General features: G+C 49.6%; 1 protein-coding gene across 1 annotated transcript in view; it reads right to left on the bottom strand.

The window, feature by feature from the left end:
* The window catches only part of LOC148596033 (uncharacterized), a 47,467-nt gene that overhangs the window by 22,590 nt on the left and 6,266 nt on the right, over positions 1-18,611 (bottom strand). Inside the window, exons 8-15 of the mRNA XM_088534528.1 lie at positions 17,320-17,404; positions 13,312-13,464; positions 10,661-10,833; positions 10,422-10,515; positions 9,146-9,258; positions 8,840-8,981; positions 7,993-8,274; positions 7,209-7,472 (exon numbers count right to left, since the gene is read on the bottom strand). Of these exons, the coding sequence (XP_088390654.1) occupies positions 7,209-7,472; positions 7,993-8,274; positions 8,840-8,981; positions 9,146-9,258; positions 10,422-10,515; positions 10,661-10,833; positions 13,312-13,464; positions 17,320-17,404 (1,306 nt within the window). The remainder of the gene's footprint in view (positions 1-7,208; positions 7,473-7,992; positions 8,275-8,839; positions 8,982-9,145; positions 9,259-10,421; positions 10,516-10,660; positions 10,834-13,311; positions 13,465-17,319; positions 17,405-18,611) is intronic.

Genomic DNA, 18,611 nt, shown 5'->3' with positions numbered 1-18,611 from the left:
GAAAAAACTGCTTATTAAAGGTAAATAAACATTGTAATACAATACAATAAGTATTGTATAATATTCTTCAGTCACTTACTGGGTAGTATTTGGCCATTTCAGCAGTCTGGGAGACTGTTCCTGAGAGTTGGCCAAGTGAAATAGATGAAAAGATTAAAAAAAAAAAAAAAATCTGAGGTCATATTTCAGGCTGTCTCTGAAACACTCCAAGACATCAGGGCATGTGTAAACCACTCCAAGAATATTTATACTTGGTGTTTTGACTGATCTTCTGTATCACATCTGCCCCAAAACACTTGGAACTTGCCCACTACAGCCTTTTAGCACTTACCATCCATGACCAGGGTGAACACACAATGTGCCTCAGTAACATGCACTTAGAACATGGCTGAACTGCTGAAGCTTCTCAGTGACTGCGTTAGAACCCAACAGTAATACAGATGGACACTGTTCCGGTCAAACTTGCTAACCGGTGGGATCGCATCATCTTTCAGATGTGGGATGACCTATAGCAGGCTAGAACAAACCATAAACACAGACTCCTTTGCAAGCCATATCCTTGTATAAAAGTGGGTGGAAGCTCAAAAAGCTGGCCACATATGACCCCTGTAGCTCAGCAGCACTGTAGTTCAGCGAGGGAGACTCATCTAAGGCTACCTGGAATCAGTTCTCTGCTTCCGGTTTAACTATCGGCCTCCTCAGCAGGACTGCTACATTTTGGAGACACAGCATGCCTAATTTCGCTAGGGGTCCCCCATGAAACAAACATGCCTATCAAAATATGACTACTTTAGCAGAAAGATAACTACAGAGTTATCTTTCAGAATTCATCTCTACCTTAGCAGCAAGGCATTCAGATAATCAGTGTTGGCTTAAGCTAACACAATACTCTATGAAGCTTTATGAAAGCACTGATTTTGAACATTCCTGCCTGTAGTTTTATGTAACAGGACACTTCCTCTCTCTTCTTTCCAGCTGGCAGCACTTCCTCCTGATGCAGGAAGAGTGCAGGACAGAATCTGTGGTTACCTGGAGTCAGAGAAGTCTCTATATCCCAGAGGGGAGTAGCTGAGGCTGGGCTCAGATAAAGTGGGGTGGAGTGACTCTTGGTACTGTACCCTCCAACATGTGACACGGATAGTTTGGGGAGCAGGGACCTCAGAAAAAAGAGAGGATTGTGCCCTCACTCTGAAATCTTTAAAGCCTAAGTGATTATTTGACCAGTAATTTTGGTGGCTCATAGTAGTATTGTTTCCTACTGCTTTGAACTGTAACTACCTGATCTGCTAGAGAACTTAGAGGCAGAACAATTTGAGCCATTTTCTTCAGGATGGAATTGTCTGCTACACAGCATGTTCACAGATAGCCCATAACATGTTAGAGCAACGTGTGAGAGGGAGAAACAATGGAAAATGTAATCCAGCCAAAGAGCATACTTCTTTATGTGGTAAAAATTGGGAAGAAACAGTATCTGAACTACATCGCCCATGAGGCATTACAGGACATGATGCAGAGAAAGATTCACGTGAAACTGATAAATCAGAAGATGTTTTCATTTGATATGAAAATCTAAAAAAGCTGGCATTTTAAAATGACGAATTTCTTTTCATTTTTTTTCAGCTAGTATCATATGCATTTTTAAAGCAAATATTCTTTTAAAATTAAACAGTAAAATAAATCCAGAACACTTCTAGAGAGTTTCTCACAGCTGAAAAATCAATTAAAAGATAGAAAAAGAAATCCATGGAGAAAAGATGTCCTTTATGATAACAGTAGCCAGGCAAACTACATATATCTTCAGCTAGTCATTATTTTTCCTTACTGCTCTCAAAGCACTTCAAAGCAAAGAACTTCAAGCTACTGCTGTAGCACCAGAGAAGCACATTGTGGATGTCAGACAGCATCTCAGGGCAGCCAACCGTTATGTTGCCGCCACTAGATGGCAAAAAGAGCACGCAGAAAACAGCGACATGTTTCTGAGAGAACAGCAGTTCTCTTTACTAGAAAGGCTTCATTTCCTCCTGGAGTCCCAGGCAAGGAAGGCAAGGAAGCAGTGCAGATGTCCTGCTTGAGGATGCACTGGACCACCTCCCTCTTATTGATTCGGGTTTTTCTTCACCAAGAACCTGCTTATAGCAATCTTAAAGGAAACCCTGAACATGGCAAGTGGAAGCAACCTGTGTTGTAAAGCTAGCAGCAAAAATGTATAAATAAATATGTCTGCAGCTGGAGAACCTTCAAGGGGAATGAGGAAACTTTGCACATAGGACTCAACATACTTACAAAGACTGGTTGAAAGAGACTACAGAGCTCTGAGGAGGGAGCAAAAGAAGGAAATGAAACTTCCTCAGGCAACCCATTTGGGTGTTTCATTGCACTCATGGTAAAGAAGTGTCTCCTCACATCCAGCTGGAATCTTTCCCATCTCAACAAGTTGCGATCACAAGTGCCAGGACAAAGAGACAGTGGTGCTTGCAAAACAGCACTTATGCACATAAACTCATTTCTTGAGCAGGAACTCCATCATCTTCCTGTGATATTCAGACACAAGAGCAAGGGTCATACAGCCCATGTGCAAGCATAAATTTCCCCCAGGGGAAAAAAAAAAGTTAATTTTTCTTTCTAAGACCACCCCTATCCAAATTCCACACTTATCTCTTTCTGACTATCAATACGGGCATTGTGCAGCACTTGCACACTTTAAGCCTGAGAGGAAAAGTCACCTCCACCCCGATACCCACTTACAAGGACAACATTCACGCATTGACTCAGCTCCTCACCCGCTTGGATTTTACTACTCACAGATTTGAGTAGTAAGGTGCCAGGTGCAACAGCCGCGGCGAGGGCGTCACAGGGCGGCGGGGTGACGCCGCGGGGTGACGCTGCCACGCGCCACAGAGGGCTCCTAGACGTGGGGCTGCAGCGCACGGAGGAGGGGCTGCAGCTCCCCAAGAAAGAGCACCGTCGCTGTTAGTGTGGTTGTCGTGCAACTTTCTTTTTCTTCTTCAGTGGTGCCCTATGATTGTAAATCTGCTAATTGTTGCGGACTTGCCAACGCTGCCAGTTACTGTCACTAGTAGAAAATTTTCTTTCATTTCACAAAAATCCCCATTTACGGGTTGACGATATTTGCTCAACTGAACTGAGCAGAAAAGCAGAACCAGGCAAAAAAAATATAATTCCCAGCCACACTCATTGTATAGATTGCAATTACATGTTTGAAGTGCATGAGTAGGGTGGAGCTGTTAGTTTGTATATTGATATGTGCCCTTCATGAAGAGTCTGGATTTTACTACTTGTAGAATCGAGGCAGGAAGAAGTTCACCAGAAGGGCCCAGGTTCTGAACAGCAGCAGAATACTTCCATAAGATGTTTAAATGATGATTTTTTTTTCCTCCACTTCTGCATGTGTGCTGTATGCCTTAGCGGGAGGTAAAATAGCAAAGCTTGTATTTGATCAAAGGAGTGTGCAGTTGGCTGTGGATTACAGTGCTATTTGTGCTCCATATATACCAATAACACGCTCAAAACAGGCTCTGTTACTGATGTCACTATCCCTGATAAGGAAGGTCACCTCTCTTTTTGCAGTGAGGTTGCAAGTCTTTAATGGCACCTGCTCCTGTCCAACACTGCCTTACAAGCCATGTATATAGCTGATACTGTGTGGTTAGCCGTTAAGTATTACCTGCCATAGTGATACAGACAGAAACCGGGATCTGTGCAATGGAACTCGAAGCCTGTACCTCAAGTTCCTAAATGAGGACTCCAGCGTGAGCAGCCTCGTTCCCCCTCAGTGGAAGAGGGGGCTTCTCTGGTGTGGGGGATAGAGATCTTTCTCTTGGGGATGTAACTGAAGTGGCCACCAGATAAGCACTGACTTCTCACTTACTTGGAAACAATCCTTGAATTGCAACATACATTACTGTTCCAAATGAATGGGATTCTTCTAATCGGGCCTTTTTTTTTTGTAACGTGTCAACGAAAACATTATAAGTTGCACACATTGCTGGGACATCCTGCATACCGCATTCCTTAACTCCTAAATTAGCTCTTTAACTTTGAGGGTCAGCTAGCAGTGTGAGTGTACTGTTCACACAGTCATTGAGCATTCCCAGATTTTTGGAGCCGAACCCTGACAGATGTCCAAATATCTGTTGAATTACAGGAAGCAACCAGGAGGCTGTCATCTCCACATTGTTCCTGGCCTTAGCTTAAGGCTACAGGTGTCTCCTAAATGCCAGTCATCTCCCAGCAAGGTTTGCTGCGTCCTCACAGTGGACGTGCCATCAAGCACTGCAAGTCCAGAGCGCTAATCACAAAGCGCTGCCCAGAAGCCTTCTGCTGGAGAGCAGTAGAACACGCTAGCAAAGAAGTCAGGAGGCAGAAAGCTTTAAATGTATTATATACACCTAGGCTGCTGCTGTGGATAGTGCTTGTACTGCGTGCTTGCTCCAGCTACATTTCAAAGGCACATGAAGAGGAGGATGGAGCAGGCTTGTGTGGTGGGGATCTCTTGTGGAGAGAGCCGTGAATGTTCCCTGGGAAGTGCTCTGAAGGTTTCCGCTGCTAAATGCATCTTCCACAGCCCTCGCATACAGATGGCCAGCTTTCTTCTTAAAGTTCAAACTAGCTTATTTTTATGAAGACTGAGACGTTTTGGAGCTATTTACGTACACCAGGTGTTTAAAATCAAAACAGCACCAAGCAAAACAAAGCCAACACCAAGTTATCATATATAGATTAATAAATAAACATATGAGTGATATACATACGTACATGTGCACAGGTGATGTCCTCTGGTATTGCATAGTCCTTAAATGGCCTGGTAAGCAGCCAACATGCTTGCTTTCATAACACATTAGCACAGACGTTACTACATCTTCTTCTGCCTTTGAACATCCTTGGGAGTTTGTGGTACTGTTGTCACTCAGCAAACCTCTCCTTATCAAGTGCATTAAGACCAGCCACCCTTAGATCAGGTAAACTGAGATTCTTGCAAAGGCCTTTGTGATCTTACAGCAGGGTTTTGCTTCCCACTTTGGGAATCCCTGCCGACTACCCCCACACACTTTCTTGTTCCTTCTCATCTTTGGAAAGGGCTTCTGGGAGGCTGTGCTCCATCAGCTTGCCAGGCCTCGAGCTGCTGCCGACCCGTTTGCGACTCCATGATCATCCTTCTTGCCCACTTCTAGGCAAGGGGGACAGCTGCTGTTGGCCAGGCCTCAGGAGCCTCCCGCCATTGGCAGCACCTGCCCTCCATCTTTGAGAGCGGCCTCCCCCTGGCAGTGCAGGAGCACTCTGAAGGGCAGGAGCCAAGGGGACTGCTCTCTCCCCGCACTGTAACCATTAACAGCTCCTCTTAGGCCAGATGCAAGTGCTGAATTGCAGTCCTGCTTTTCTCCTCGCTCTCACTCATGTTCTGCAGGATCAAAACACGCTGGGGACCATATGCAAAGGGTTCATGCCCGACTACCAAAGGGCACCACAAGCTGAAGTGACAGACTTTCTCCACTTGCTTTTGCTTTGCAGAGAGAAAAGCAAGTGCCCATCACTGAACAGAAGGTCAGTCTTGCCAAGAAGGCTGCAGGGCACAGACATTTCTTCAGCCCTTTCGCCTTCACAGACTCCACACAAAGCAAATACCCTTCCAGACCCAGGGGCCTTGCAACCTTGCATGGCTAGCAGCAGCTCTCCCCCTCCCTCCTGCCCAGGCCATGGGAAGCCTTGTCCTAAAAGGCAGCAGGAGGCAAACAGAGCAGCCAACTCCAGGCCCCTGTCTAAAAAACCCAGCGGAGCTTTCAACCTCCACTGAGGAAAAGGACACAGGCTGCACGCTGCCAGCAAGCGGCCAGACTCCGACCAGTGGTCCCCCCTTGGCAGCAATCCCGCCGCTCCTATTCTGTAAGAGGGACAAGCAGTGGGAGGAAGAGGGAACAGGTACGTGCACAGGGCAGGCCAAGTCAGGAAGGGGACGAGAATAAAACAGAGATGTCCCAGGCTACAAGCTTTATTAAATAGAGTATTGAACGAGAACACCTTCACTTGAATGCAGCTGAATGCCATCTACACACCACTCCGCCAAGATCTGGAGGGCACGTTTCCCCAGACTTCCTTTCTCTCGAGATATCCACTCTTGGCAGTCCCCACTCCAGAAAGCCACTTCTGAGGAAGCCGCGCGCGGGAGGGGGAACAAAAGGCCTTCTGTTAGTGCTACAGGAGGAAAAGGGAGGAGGTCCCAAACCAGAGGAACCAACCCCATTAATCCCAGTAGACAGGCACCTCTGCTCACAATGCAGACACATTCAACCCAAGGCACTTGTGCCCATCCGTGCAAATGCAAGGGGATATAACCACACATGGCCAGAGCGCTAGTCCCAAAGCCACAAGCAGCATATTTACACTGTTTACAGCGAGTAATCCGACTTGGGATGCCTGCTTTTTTTTCTCATTACAAACCAAAACTCTCTTTAATTTACTCAGTAGCAAAGGATTCAGGCCAGAACGAGCTGCCTTTCCCTGCAGCAGCCACATTTTAGACAACCCTTTTTCATGGCAGCGCTGCCGACTTACTGTTTAGACACAGGGCTGCCCGAGGACAGTCATCTGGATCACCCCTCTGAGACCCCACAAGACAATGCCCAAAGCCGAGGAGCTCGGCTTCAGAACACTACAGGCATGGCCACAGCTACAGTCTGCAGGCATCTCCTTTCAATAGGACCCTGCTACGTTGCGGGCACCACAGCACTGAGTCACAATTAGAGCTGCCTGAATCCTTCCCTGGATTAAAAAGCAGTGAAGAGCACAGCTTGCCCTTGCCTCCACTCTGTGCAAAGCAGGGAATGGATCATGGCATTCAGTGAAGAATTATTCGCCCCCTTCTCCAACTCTTGCCACACGGGCCACAAATCTCACCATTCCGTGAGGAACGTGCTCTCCACACACACTGCAAAGGCTGGGGCACACTCGGACCAGAGCTATTGCTGAGCTTGCAGCAGGCTCTGAGCATTGCCTCACAGATTCTCTCAGGGTGATCCAGGGGACTGGGCTCGCCCAATTGTGAGGGTTATCAGTGCTGTTTGCACTAGCAGACTGGGTGTCCTGGAACTAGGCATGAATGCGTGCTCCTTTTCCCCTTAAAAGCTGAACCCTTCTCATTCATACTCTGTGGGCAGCTCATTCAAGCACATCATGCATGTCCAATGCCTTACCTCAGCCATCCGAGCTTCCAGTCGCTCTGCCACACAGGAAGCATTGCCCGCTGCGCTCACCATCAAAGAGTGGCTCCTGTCCAGCTCAGGAGGGTAGGCAGCAGCGGCTTCCGCAAGGCCTCCAATAACTCTGCCTTGCTGCAGGCGTCTGCTGAGAGCCAATTCATTTTCCAAATCCCTGATTTTCTGCTGTAGTTGCCCTACCAGGGAAGCTTCAGCAGCGGCTCTTCTTTGTTCCACCTGCTCCTGGGTGGCTGCCTGTGTCTGAAGCAGATTGTGTGATTTCAGCCTCCAGGGAAGAAGAACTTTCCCCCGACACCCGACGACAGTTTCCACACACCCCCTTGGAAGAGCACAGCCTTACTCAGGCGCCTCCTCACTGCCCTCAAGAATCCACGGCCAAAGCCAGAAGCACCACGTTACACAGCGCTTTCTGTTCACAGATGGAAACCTGCTCTTAGCACAATCTTTTATGTATTTTGGTTTCCAATCAAAGCTCGGACTAAGAAGTCACCTCTCTCTCACCAAGACACTAGCCCCTTCTCTTAATGCAGTTCCCTGATTTTCCAGGGACTAATGTGCGTAAAGATGATGATGCACAAAATGGCTGAGGACAAGCATTCCACAAGCTCATGGCCTTCAACAGACTCCTCCAGATATAAAGAGCCCATGAGCCCACAGCCCTGACCAGCACAAGCAGGAAACACTGAAAAAGGACAGCAGTACAGAAGAGATGAAGGACAAGGCACAAATGGACTGAGCATGCCATTGCCAAGTACGTTACCTGCAGAAAGAGATTGACTTCCCGTAGTTTTTGCCTTAGTTCTCGCTCGGCCTTTTCTTCAATCCCTCTTTTATAGTCTTTGATGTGGCTGAGATCTGGCACGCTGGTCTCTACATGGCACCTGAGGGCAGCCACCTCTTCTTCCAGCTGCCGCTTCCTCTTCCGCAGCTTTGCCTGGCTCCCATGCATGCAAGTCAGCTCTTCTCGCAAACCTTCGTTTGCTTTCTTGAGCTGCCTCGAGTTTCTCTGCTCTGCAGAGAGCCGGTTGCAAAGTTCATGCACCTGCACACAGCCAAGGGACAGGCAGAGAGGCTTAAGCATACGCAGTCCTTTGCAAACCAGGCAGGCTGGGCACTGAGACTGTTTGTCACCAGCTCACTCAGTTTTAAAACCAAGTGAAAGCCATGCTCCTCTGCTAAAAGAACCACCTCTTTTAAAGGTGTCTCAGAAGACCACCTCAAGTTTCCCACCCTTCTCAGGTTAACTCCAGCAGTCCCCTAGCCAATAATGGCTAGGAGTTTTGCACCCCTGAGGACAGGTTCCAAAGCACCAGGGTTCTTCTTCAGGGAGTGACTCATACACTCCCAGGAGATCACATATCCACATATCCTCCTTCTCCTTTCCTCAGGAACATACATCATGCGGGGTGTTCTGCATGCAGCGGGGCTGCCAGCGGTCTTCCAGGCTTGCCTCACAGGCAGCACTGCCTGACTTCGTCAACACCGCTCCAGAAAGCAGCTTTCTAAGCCGTGGAGGAAGAAGCCCTATTTGCTCTGGATCAACGTGGCAGATTCTTTCCAAGAACTTTCCAGAACAAACACACAGAAACAAGCAGACCACAGCTCACCTTTGTTCTTAATAGGGCCTCTTCGCTGCGCCCTCCAGAAGGTGCGTCCTTCAGTTTCTCCTGTAAATTCAACTGGGACTCGCTCTCGCGCCTCTCGTAGGTCCTTAGTTTCTTCAGAGCTTTCTCCAGAAGCCTCTTGGACCTGCACAGCCATTTAGGGAGTGACTTAGAGAAGACATAGGAAAAAAAAAAAAAAAAAGCAAGCATTCCCCTTGAAGTTGCTCACAAACCATTGTCTCAGCGTCAATTAAAGCAACCTTGACTCCCAGCTTAACCGATAAAATGCTAAATGCTAAAAAGCCATACCTGCTGCATTCTTTCTGCAGTTCCATGCTTTTCTTCACTGCTTCCTCCAGCTGGGCTTCTGCTGCTTGTTTCTTCTCTGCCTCCTCCTTCTCTGCCTTTTCTTCACTCTCACACTTTCCACACAGGAAGGAGAAAGGGCATACACAGCTCAGTAACGCCATGCATAAGCACCAGCTGCACAGGGTGTTCCTCACAAAGAACTTGCAGGATGTCTCTCTATGCTAGCCTAGGGGCAGCCACAATTGCCCTGCCCTGCACCCCTCAAAACTGAAGGCCACCTGCTACGAGGGGCTCTGGGGAGAAAGGTGCAAAAGAGCCTGAGAAACAGCTTCCTCTGTCCCCCTGGCACCAGCAGGTGGTACTTAGCTATCCACATCAGTGGACAGCAGAGCTTAACTTAAAGCTTCAGGGGAATCAGCCGCAATCAGTAGGCAGCAGAAATCATCGACTGGAAGAGGGAAGTCAAGCAACTCTTGATGTACCTGCTGATATTTGTCTTCTTTCAAAGGCACGTGCCTTGTCCGTAAGGCAGAGAGCAGATCTTCCAGGCTCTTATGAACCTATGGAACAAAAAAGCCACACTGATGCTTTCCGGACTCATGCTCGCACCTCATTCAAGGGGTATTAGCAAAGGGAAATGCCACCAACATTTCTCTATCTCACTACTCCTTTACAATCTACCCCCAGTTTGAGCCCTGGAGCAGTTCTCCTTCATTAAGGACTTGTCTCCTAACTCGGCCCAAGCACACAACACTGCCTAGGCCTGTGACATTGCTTTAGCAGCTGCACCTTGGCCTTCGGCAGTTTTCGGAGTTACTTTATGGAATGACACCTTCGAGCCAAGTAATCCACAGTCAGTAAACAGGAAAGGTGTCAGAGCTTTGGCAATGAAGTCTCCCTTGTCACAGCCTGAGGATGCCGCTTTGGGCTTTGCTTGGCACCAAAGCGATTCCACGAGCTAACTCGCTCTTAGGACAGCAACAAGTGCTACTGCCTGAGGGCTTAAGCACCAGCACTGCTAAAAAGCAGCAGACGCTCAAAGCAGCACATGAGTGTCAAAGCCTCTCCTCGCACAGTGCTAAGGCTGCACAGTAGCCAGGGAAACTCTCAACACCAGAAGGCCTTGGAAAGGGACAAACTAGAGCTGATCCCCTGTGGACTGTCGGAAATGATGTTCCCCTGGGCTCCCCAGGAAAATCTCTTCCCACAAAGTCCCCACATACACACACAGCTAGGCTCAGGAGCTCAGGAAGAAGAAAGCTTAGGAGTAGCCTACAGTGGCAGAGCTGTGCAGTTCTTCCTGCAGGGCTTCAATTCGAGCCGTGTGTTGGTCACTTCTGCCTTCCAGCCTCACGTTTTCAAGCTCAAGCCTTGAAAGGAAACACAGGGAGACAGCACTGTGAAGTAACGGCCCTCCAAATTCTGGATGGGCTTGCTGCGATGCAGCCAGCTCTTCCTCTTGCTTTTACACCATCCCGGAAGGCAAAGCCTTGCTTCACCGTGCCGCTTCCTTACCGCCCCACTCGTTCTTCCAGGTGCTTTAGGCTAACTCTTTCCAAGGAGGCTTCCACAAGGTCTTGCAGTTGCTTCGAAGAAGACATTGCTTCCCTCTGCTTTTCTGACAGGGCCGCCTGCAACTCCTCAACGCAACGCGCAGTCTGAAGACGCTGCTCTTCCGACTCCTGCAACTGTCAAACCAGCCCCCACGGTACTCAGCTGCGTTTGCATACAGACAAGTCAAGTGCTTTGACTCCCAACTCATCTCTCCCAAATCCTCTTGTTTTGCTCTCTTCCTTAGCCTCTTTCTTCCATCCCCATCTTGTCTTCCTACAAGCAGTCCCCAAAACCGCCCCAACACCAATCCTCTTCCTTCTGGCACTTGTGACGCTCCTGGCGTCCGGGCGGTCACTCCTCCGTGGGAAGCATTAGTTGCAAAGTCCACCCATGGCCAAATGGGGAGGCTGCAATTCCAACACTGTGCAGGCACCTCTACCTTATTCTTACACAAATGGTGCAGAGACAGTCCCTAAACAGAGCAAGTGGCCCAAAACTTCAGAGCAGAATGCAGGTTCCTTTCTTCTTGGGAAGGAAAAGGGCAGAGAATGCAAAAAGGCCCCAAGCCAAGAAGCCAGGATCTCCACCGTTTCTCCGGGAGTGGACACCCTCCTTTGCCTAAACAAAGGCAAGAACACCCGTACGTGCCACAGATTGGTCAGGGCCTTTCCAAGGAACTACACTCCTCTTTGTCCAAGGGAGGACACAGGAAGCGCACAGCAAAGACCCTGCCAACCTTAGGCACCGGGGCTATTACACCAGGCAAGTCAGTCACTTTGAGGCCCTTCGATCTCCCGTGTGGACATGAGGCCCAGTGCAGGCTCAGCCTGCGCGACCATTCAGAACACCTGCCTGAGATGCTGCTTCACGTGGACAATGCAGACCCCCATCTAGCAAGGAGGGATGCTGCTTTCTGCAGCTTTCACACTGCAGCACCCTGCCCGGTGGAGGAGGAAGAGCAGGTCATTTGGTCCAAACTTCCACTGCCTTCGCGGGTTACGACAGGCTGTAGTGACTGACTTGCTCACGTGCCCCTGGCACCTCTTCTCAGAATACTGCCCTCTGCTTGTTCATCATTTGCAGGGGAAAAACAACCTTGTCAGGCTCATTAAAGTAGTTACTCTTTTTGCCTACCTTGCCTTTAAGCCTGTCCAACTCTTTTAGCAACTGTCCTTTCTCTTCCTCCAGGTCCTTGCAAACACGGGCGGCAGCTTCCAGAGAGGCTTCTGACATCAGCTGCTTTCTACGAGCCTCAGCAAGCTCCTGCTCCAGCTGTCTGGCCGTGGCCTGTGGACATAGTTACATGCACAGGAAGAAAAGGCTTGGACCACAGATTCCACTTTCCCTTCTTTGCTCTTACATTACAGAGCTGCTTCAGGCTTCAGAGGGAACCTAAACATAACGTATTTTGGCCACACCAGTGCGCCTCTGCACAGCTCAGGCCTGCTCTCTGTCCGCTGGGAACAGTTAAGCTTTGCCATCTCTTCTTTTAGCCCGTGGCTTCCTATGAGTTAAAAATGGCCAAGTACTGTTCTTCTTGGAACAGCACATAAACACAGACTGCAGGCACCCACGTGCATCTATGTTTAAGAAAATGCCAGCACTCTGCTCAGATGCACGTGGTGTTATTTGACTGCACACATGACTGTGATCCACAAAGCCAGGGCTTCATATCAGATCCTGTGAAAATGAAAGGTTAGGAGCAGCTTACAGAGGCAGAGCTGTGCAGCTTGTGCAGCTCTTTCTGAAGAGCTTCGAATTTAGCTGTCTGTTGTTGAGCTCTGCCTTCCAGCCTCCCATTCTCAAGTTCGAGCCTTCAAAGGAAACATAGGTCTCAGTATGGGAACCCAACAGAGCACAGATACCCACTCCAAACTGTGGATTAACAACATCTCAAGCAAAAACCTCCCTCCAAATCCCATATTTGCTAGCTGCCAAGCAGCAAGCTAACCCTTTACACCCTTGCCTTTACACCATCCCACAAAGCACAGCCTGGCTTCACTGTGGCAACTCCTTACCTTTCCACTTTTTCTTCCAGCAGTTTTAGGCTCTCCATTTCCAAGCGGGCCTTCTCACATTCTTGCAGTTGCTGAGAAAGAGCCAATGCTTCCCTTTGCTTTTCTGACAGGGCTCTCTTCAAATCCTGAACACTTTGCTCAGATTGGAGAAGTTGCTCTTCCAACTCCTGCAACTGTCAAACCAGGACCCACGCTACTCAGCTTCCTCTTCATACAGTCAAGCCACCTGCTTGCACTCGCAGGTCACCTCTGAAAAGCCCTGTTGCTTTGTCCTCTTTCATACTGGCCTCTCCCATCCCCATCTTGGTTTCCTAGGAGCAGCCTTAAGAACTACCACCGTATCAGCGCCCACTGGCAAGGGAAAACAGCAGGTTCTGCAGGTCCCAAACTACAGGACCCCACACACCACAGGAAGCGGCGCAGGTCATTAGGTTCAAGCTTTCACCGACCTCACAGGTTACAACAGGGTTTATGGACTGACTTGCTCACGTCCCCCTGGCACCTGTTCTCAGAATAGTGCCCTGTGCTTTTTCCTTGGTTACAGGGGAAAACCGGGTTGTCAGGGTCCTCGGGGTAGTCACAGCCTTTGCCTACCTTGCCTTTAACCCTGTCCAACTCCTTTTGCAACTGCATTTTCTCTTCTTGCAGCTCCCGGCGAGCACGTGTGGCAGCTTCCAGCGAGGCTTGGGACAGCGCCTGCTTTCTGCGGGCATCGGCAAGCTCCTGCTCCAGCTCTCTGACCCTGCCCTGATGAAATAATTACATGCATCGCAAGAAAAGCCGTGCACCATGCACTGTGCGTTTGCTTTTTCCTGCTACATTATACAACTGTCCCTAGAAGTAGCTCCCCAAATGACTACTATGACACTCTGCAGAGCAGCACAGTGCATACTTGGGCACCGTGTCCATTTGTAGGCAGATACTTGGACTGATTTGCCAAGCAGTCATTCTCTCGCTTGGATCATCTTTTGCCAAGCCTCAGAGGAAGAAATAGGACCGCATCAGGAGAGGGGGAAGACAAAGCTCAGGACTGTGAGCAAAATCAGCTTCCTGAGCAACTGCAGCCCCCTTAGAGCCCTCCACACACACAGAGATTAACAAACACCTGCACAATACTGATGCTCTTCACTTTCCATACCAACTTATGGAGAATTGAGCCTTTCTCATCAGAAGACCAAAGAACCCTCTTTGGCCTTTGCTTGGCACTCTGTCCACAGTCTCTTGTCAGCTCTTCTCCTTCCCTTCCTTTGCCTCTCTCCACTCAGCTACAGTCAGCTTGATCCCGCTCCTCCCCTCAGGCCTCCTTAGCAGCAGTTTTCCTCAGCATACTCTCCCCTCCTTCCCCAATCACTTCACTTCCCTGCCTCTCCTCTTCTCAGCTCTTGCACACTGGGTGCTTCCTGCTTTTGAAACACTCCTTTGTGTCACCAGTGCAACAGATGGACATCAAATAAAATGACTCGCCCGCTGTGACACCAAAAGGATTAGGTGGAAGAAATGAAAAGAAAAGTCCTGAATAGTTTTAAACCACAGCTTAGACTGGGCTATCATCCTCTGATCTCTGCTCGCATTGCAGCCTTTCCTCCTCTTTGCCAAAACCCTCCAAAATTGCAAGAGAAACACCACAAAGCAGACCAAACCCTGCACGGTGCATTCCCACGCATGCAGCGTATACCTGGGGCCTTCAGAAAAGTACAATTATTTCAAGAACTGACAAATCTTTACTTGTTCTTTATACTCCTTTACAAAAAAGAGAGGTCTCTTGTCCTCTTTTTCTACTTTGTCAGTCTCATATGGAAAGGCTCCTTCTCTTAAGTCAGGACATTTGGCACGGGATCCCTTGTCTCTCCCCTCCTTCAGATAGGCTTGCTTTTCAGGGTCAGCGCTGAGTTTCTTGACAAGATCATTAATACTCTCCTGGGCAGCCCTCACTACTTCCTCTGCGATGACCTGCCTTGTTCTGCACATCTTCTACTTGTGCAACAAATAAAAAGAGCTGAGCAAAAGGAGCTGAGCTGAGCCAATCTTTCCTTCATAGATTCTTGTCTTATCATACATTGATTTGCTTACTTCAGCTTGCACAGGCCCTCAAGCAGAACCAAAAGCATTTGCCTCACATGGGGCCTCACTTCATTCTTTTGGTGTCATTACAATTATCTTGGCTCAACAACGCTTCTCAATGCCTCATGATGTTCAAGTTCCTGAAGAGCGGAGCCCAAGTGTGAGCAGAATGAATCAATTTCTGCCCCTCATCTATCTTTGCTTTCCCTTGGCTGCTCCAGGTTGGGGGACAGTACTGACCACTCTGTCCTTCACGTTCAGCTGTGCATTGCATTGCAGAACAGTTTCTCTTAAAGCTCCCTCGTTTACTTTCAGCTCTGTTTCAACAACTCCAGGGACACGGCACGGCACAGAGCACCCTCGCTCGCTAGAGAAGGCACCAAAATCCCTGGCTTCACGCAGCCCGCAGATGAAAGCGCCTTTCCCAGCCGCTCTCAATCACTGAACCTGGGACACCTATAAATTCCAAGGGAGCATCGCACACAGTTCTGCAAATGATACCACAGGGACTCCTCTTCAGCACTTCACAGAAAACAGCACGCACCAGCGTGCCAAAGCAAAGTCATTCTGCAGAGCCTAAGCAGTTTCTCCTCACTGAGAGCGGCACACATTCCAAGCAGCACAGCAGTGCCAAAGCCTCCCCTCAGACAGGCTTAAGGAAGATGCAGCACAGGACCCCGTGAAAACGCCCAAGACCAGAAAGCCTCGGAAGGAACCAGCAGCCGATCGCCTCCACGCTGCCACAAACGCTCTCCCCTGGGCTCCCCAGGAAAATCTCTTCTCTAGCTGGCCCCACATACACACACAAGTAGGCTCAGGAGCTCGTGAAAAGGAAAGGGCAGGAGTCGCTTACAGAGGCAGAGCTGTGCAGCTCCTTCTGAAGAGCTTCCATCTCCGCAGTCTGTTGTCGCGCTGTCACCTCCAGCCCCGTTTTTTCAAGCTCCAGCCTTCAAAGGAAACATAGGGCTCAGTATGGGAACCCAAAGAGCATACACACCCACTCCACACTGTGGACTAACAACATCTCAAGCTAAAGCCTCCCTCCAAGGCCCATATTCCGTTGCTGTGATGCAGCAAGGTAATCCTGTTGCCTTTACACCAGCCCACAAAGCAAAGCCTTGTTTCACTCTGGCACTTCCTCACCGTCCAGTTTTTTCCCTCAAGAGCCTTATGGTGAATAGCAGGGAGGCACGGTCTTGTTCTTGCTGGGAAGCGGCCACTGCTTCGCTTTGCTTCTCTGCCAGGGCTCTCTTCAACTCCTCAACACTCCGCTCAGCCTGAAGACGCCGCTCTTCCGATTCCTGCAACTGTCAAACCAGGACCCATGGTACTCAGCTTCATCGTCAGCATCATACACACAAGTTGACTGCTTTGACTCCCAACTCAAATCTCCCGAACCCTTTTGCTTCACCCTCTTTCCTGCTGGCCTCTCCTGTCCCCATCCCGATTTCCTGCAAGCAGCCGGCTCCGACCGACAAGGGAAAAGAGCGCTTTCTGCACGTCTCAAACTACAGTGCCTGCACAGCACAGCACACGAAGAAGAGCATGTCGTTCTGCTCAAGGCTCCACTGCCCTCATGGGTTACGGCAGCATAGAATTAATGACTTGATCACATCCCACTTGTACCTGTGCTCAGAATGCTGCCTTGTCCTTCTCATCATTTACGGGGGAAAAGCAGCGCTGTTACCATCATTACAGTTGTTATGGCATTTGCCTACCTTGCCTTTAACCCTGGCCAACTCCTTCTGCAGCTGCCCTTGCTCTTCCTCCATGTCCTGGTGACAACGTGGGGCAGCTGCCAGCAAGGTTTCTGGCAGCGACTGCTTTTTGGGAGCATCAGCAAGCTCCTCACCCAGCTCTCCAATACTATCCTAATGAAATAGTCACACACAGAGGAAGAAAAAGCTTGGAGCACGCACCATGCACTTCTAGTAGGGCACTTGCTATGAGAGCTCACAGAGACATTCCCAGACCCTGCTTCCTCACAAGCCTCGTGGAGCAGCTTGCACACAGATAAGCTGCTCTAGTTCGCAGGAACAAACGTATGGCAGGAGTAGCCAAAGAAGGAGCAGAGCCTCCTCAGTGCTGGGCCCACACCCAGAGCAACCTCCTAAGAGGATCCCCCCACAGGAAAACTACTCTGCCCCCATGGAAAGCACCTCAGAATCCCAAGGAGAATCGTTGTCCTCCTCCAGCTCTGCTCCTACTGCCGATGGAACATCTGCAAGGGAAATAAGGAAGGACACACCATGAGTGCTTCTCTCACTCTGCTGCTCTCCTCCATTCGCATCGCAAAGGAGGGACCCTCAAAGCACTACACAAAATATCCTCGCACGTGCAGCAAGTCACCAAGAAACAGTGCTCCTTGCACTCCAGCACTACCACACAACGTCTCCCTCGGCTGACATTCCCTCTGCCCTGGCATTTGCTGGCAAGGGCAGAGTCGGGGCTGTCCCGTCTCACAGTCACGTCACCGTTTCCATGCATTGGCGCTCACAGCCACCAAACAAGACGTGGGCTTCAATGGGGGCTTTAACTCACCTCGCACACAAGCTGTGGCTCCTGCAGCATCTGTATCCTGAGGACCATCAGCGGCCTCCTCTCCATCCCTTGCAGGAGCTTCATCCTGAAAGAGGCCAGCCAAAAGACTTGCAAAGAACAGAAAGAAGCACTCCCTATGCAGGCAACTGACACCTTGCAAGCTACTTCTCTGTACCCACACAGGGAAAATGTTATGACTTCCTTTCTTTGAGGCTTGCAACTCCTCCCTTGAGAAGATGTTTGAGTAGACAGCAGTACCCAATGACACGGATGTGCTGTTCTGCTTCTGAAGAGACCCTTACAAGTGCAGCCTGTGCACAGCCTCAGCTGCCTTCACCCGCATTCCCATATGCAGGAGCACGCACACCCTTTCCCTCCTCCTTTGTACCAATGAAAACCAACAGTTGCCTGCTTTTCAGAAACCTTAGTCCAATTCCTGCTCTTTCCCCCCTTGCACTTTTTGACCCAAAAAAAGGGCTCCAAGACAAAACCCACATTATTGCTGTCGGCCTTCTTAGTTGGCTGCAGGATTCCATACACTGTCCTTTTAATGGATACTTTGGCAAAGAAGCAGCAATCGCAGCAAGCACTTGCAGAGCCAGAATCTGGACCTTTCAGTATTGCACTATGAATCCCATGCAAGGGCCACTTGCTATGAGAGCTCAGACATTCCCAGACCCTGCTTCCTCACAAGCCTTGTGGAGCAGCTTGCACACAGATAAGCTGCTCTAGTTCGCAGGAACAAACATATGGCAGGAGTAGCCAAAGAAGGAGCAGAGCCTCCTCAGTGCTGGGCCCACACCCAGAGCAACCTCCTAAGAGGATCCCCCCCACAGGAAAACCACTGTGCCCCCCATGGAAAGCACCTCAGCATCCCAAGGAGAATCCTTGTCCTCCTCCAGCTCTGCTCCTGCTGCCGATGGAACATCTGCAAGGGAAATAAGGAAGAACACACCATGAGTGCTTCTCTCACTCTGCTGCTCTCCTCCATCACGCAACACCCACAGCCAAGGGACAGATAATGCTTCTACTAGAGTGTTTTAAAAAAAGAAAATAAATCAGCGTCACTCAAGAGCATCCTCACTCTCAGCCACACCACTGTGTTCTCACCCCTTCCCCTGCCCTTCTTTGTACCACAAGCTGCCCAAGCCCAGCATGACAGTTCACACAGCTACAACCAACACCCAACAGAGGGGCAGCGAGCATCCAAACACGGCTCTGCAATGCCCGAGGCCTGGAGGACGGAGCCTTGCGGGCAGCTGCTCTCCCAAACTCGCGCTCCAGCATCTGGC

This window comes from Tinamus guttatus, unplaced genomic scaffold, assembly GCF_059628265.1.
Source record: "Tinamus guttatus ecotype Peru unplaced genomic scaffold, ASM5962826v1 Tinamus_guttatus_pri_ptg000035l, whole genome shotgun sequence".
NCBI classification, from domain to species: Eukaryota; Metazoa; Chordata; class Aves; order Tinamiformes; family Tinamidae; genus Tinamus; species Tinamus guttatus.
This window is presented reverse-complemented; position numbering and strand designations above follow the sequence as displayed.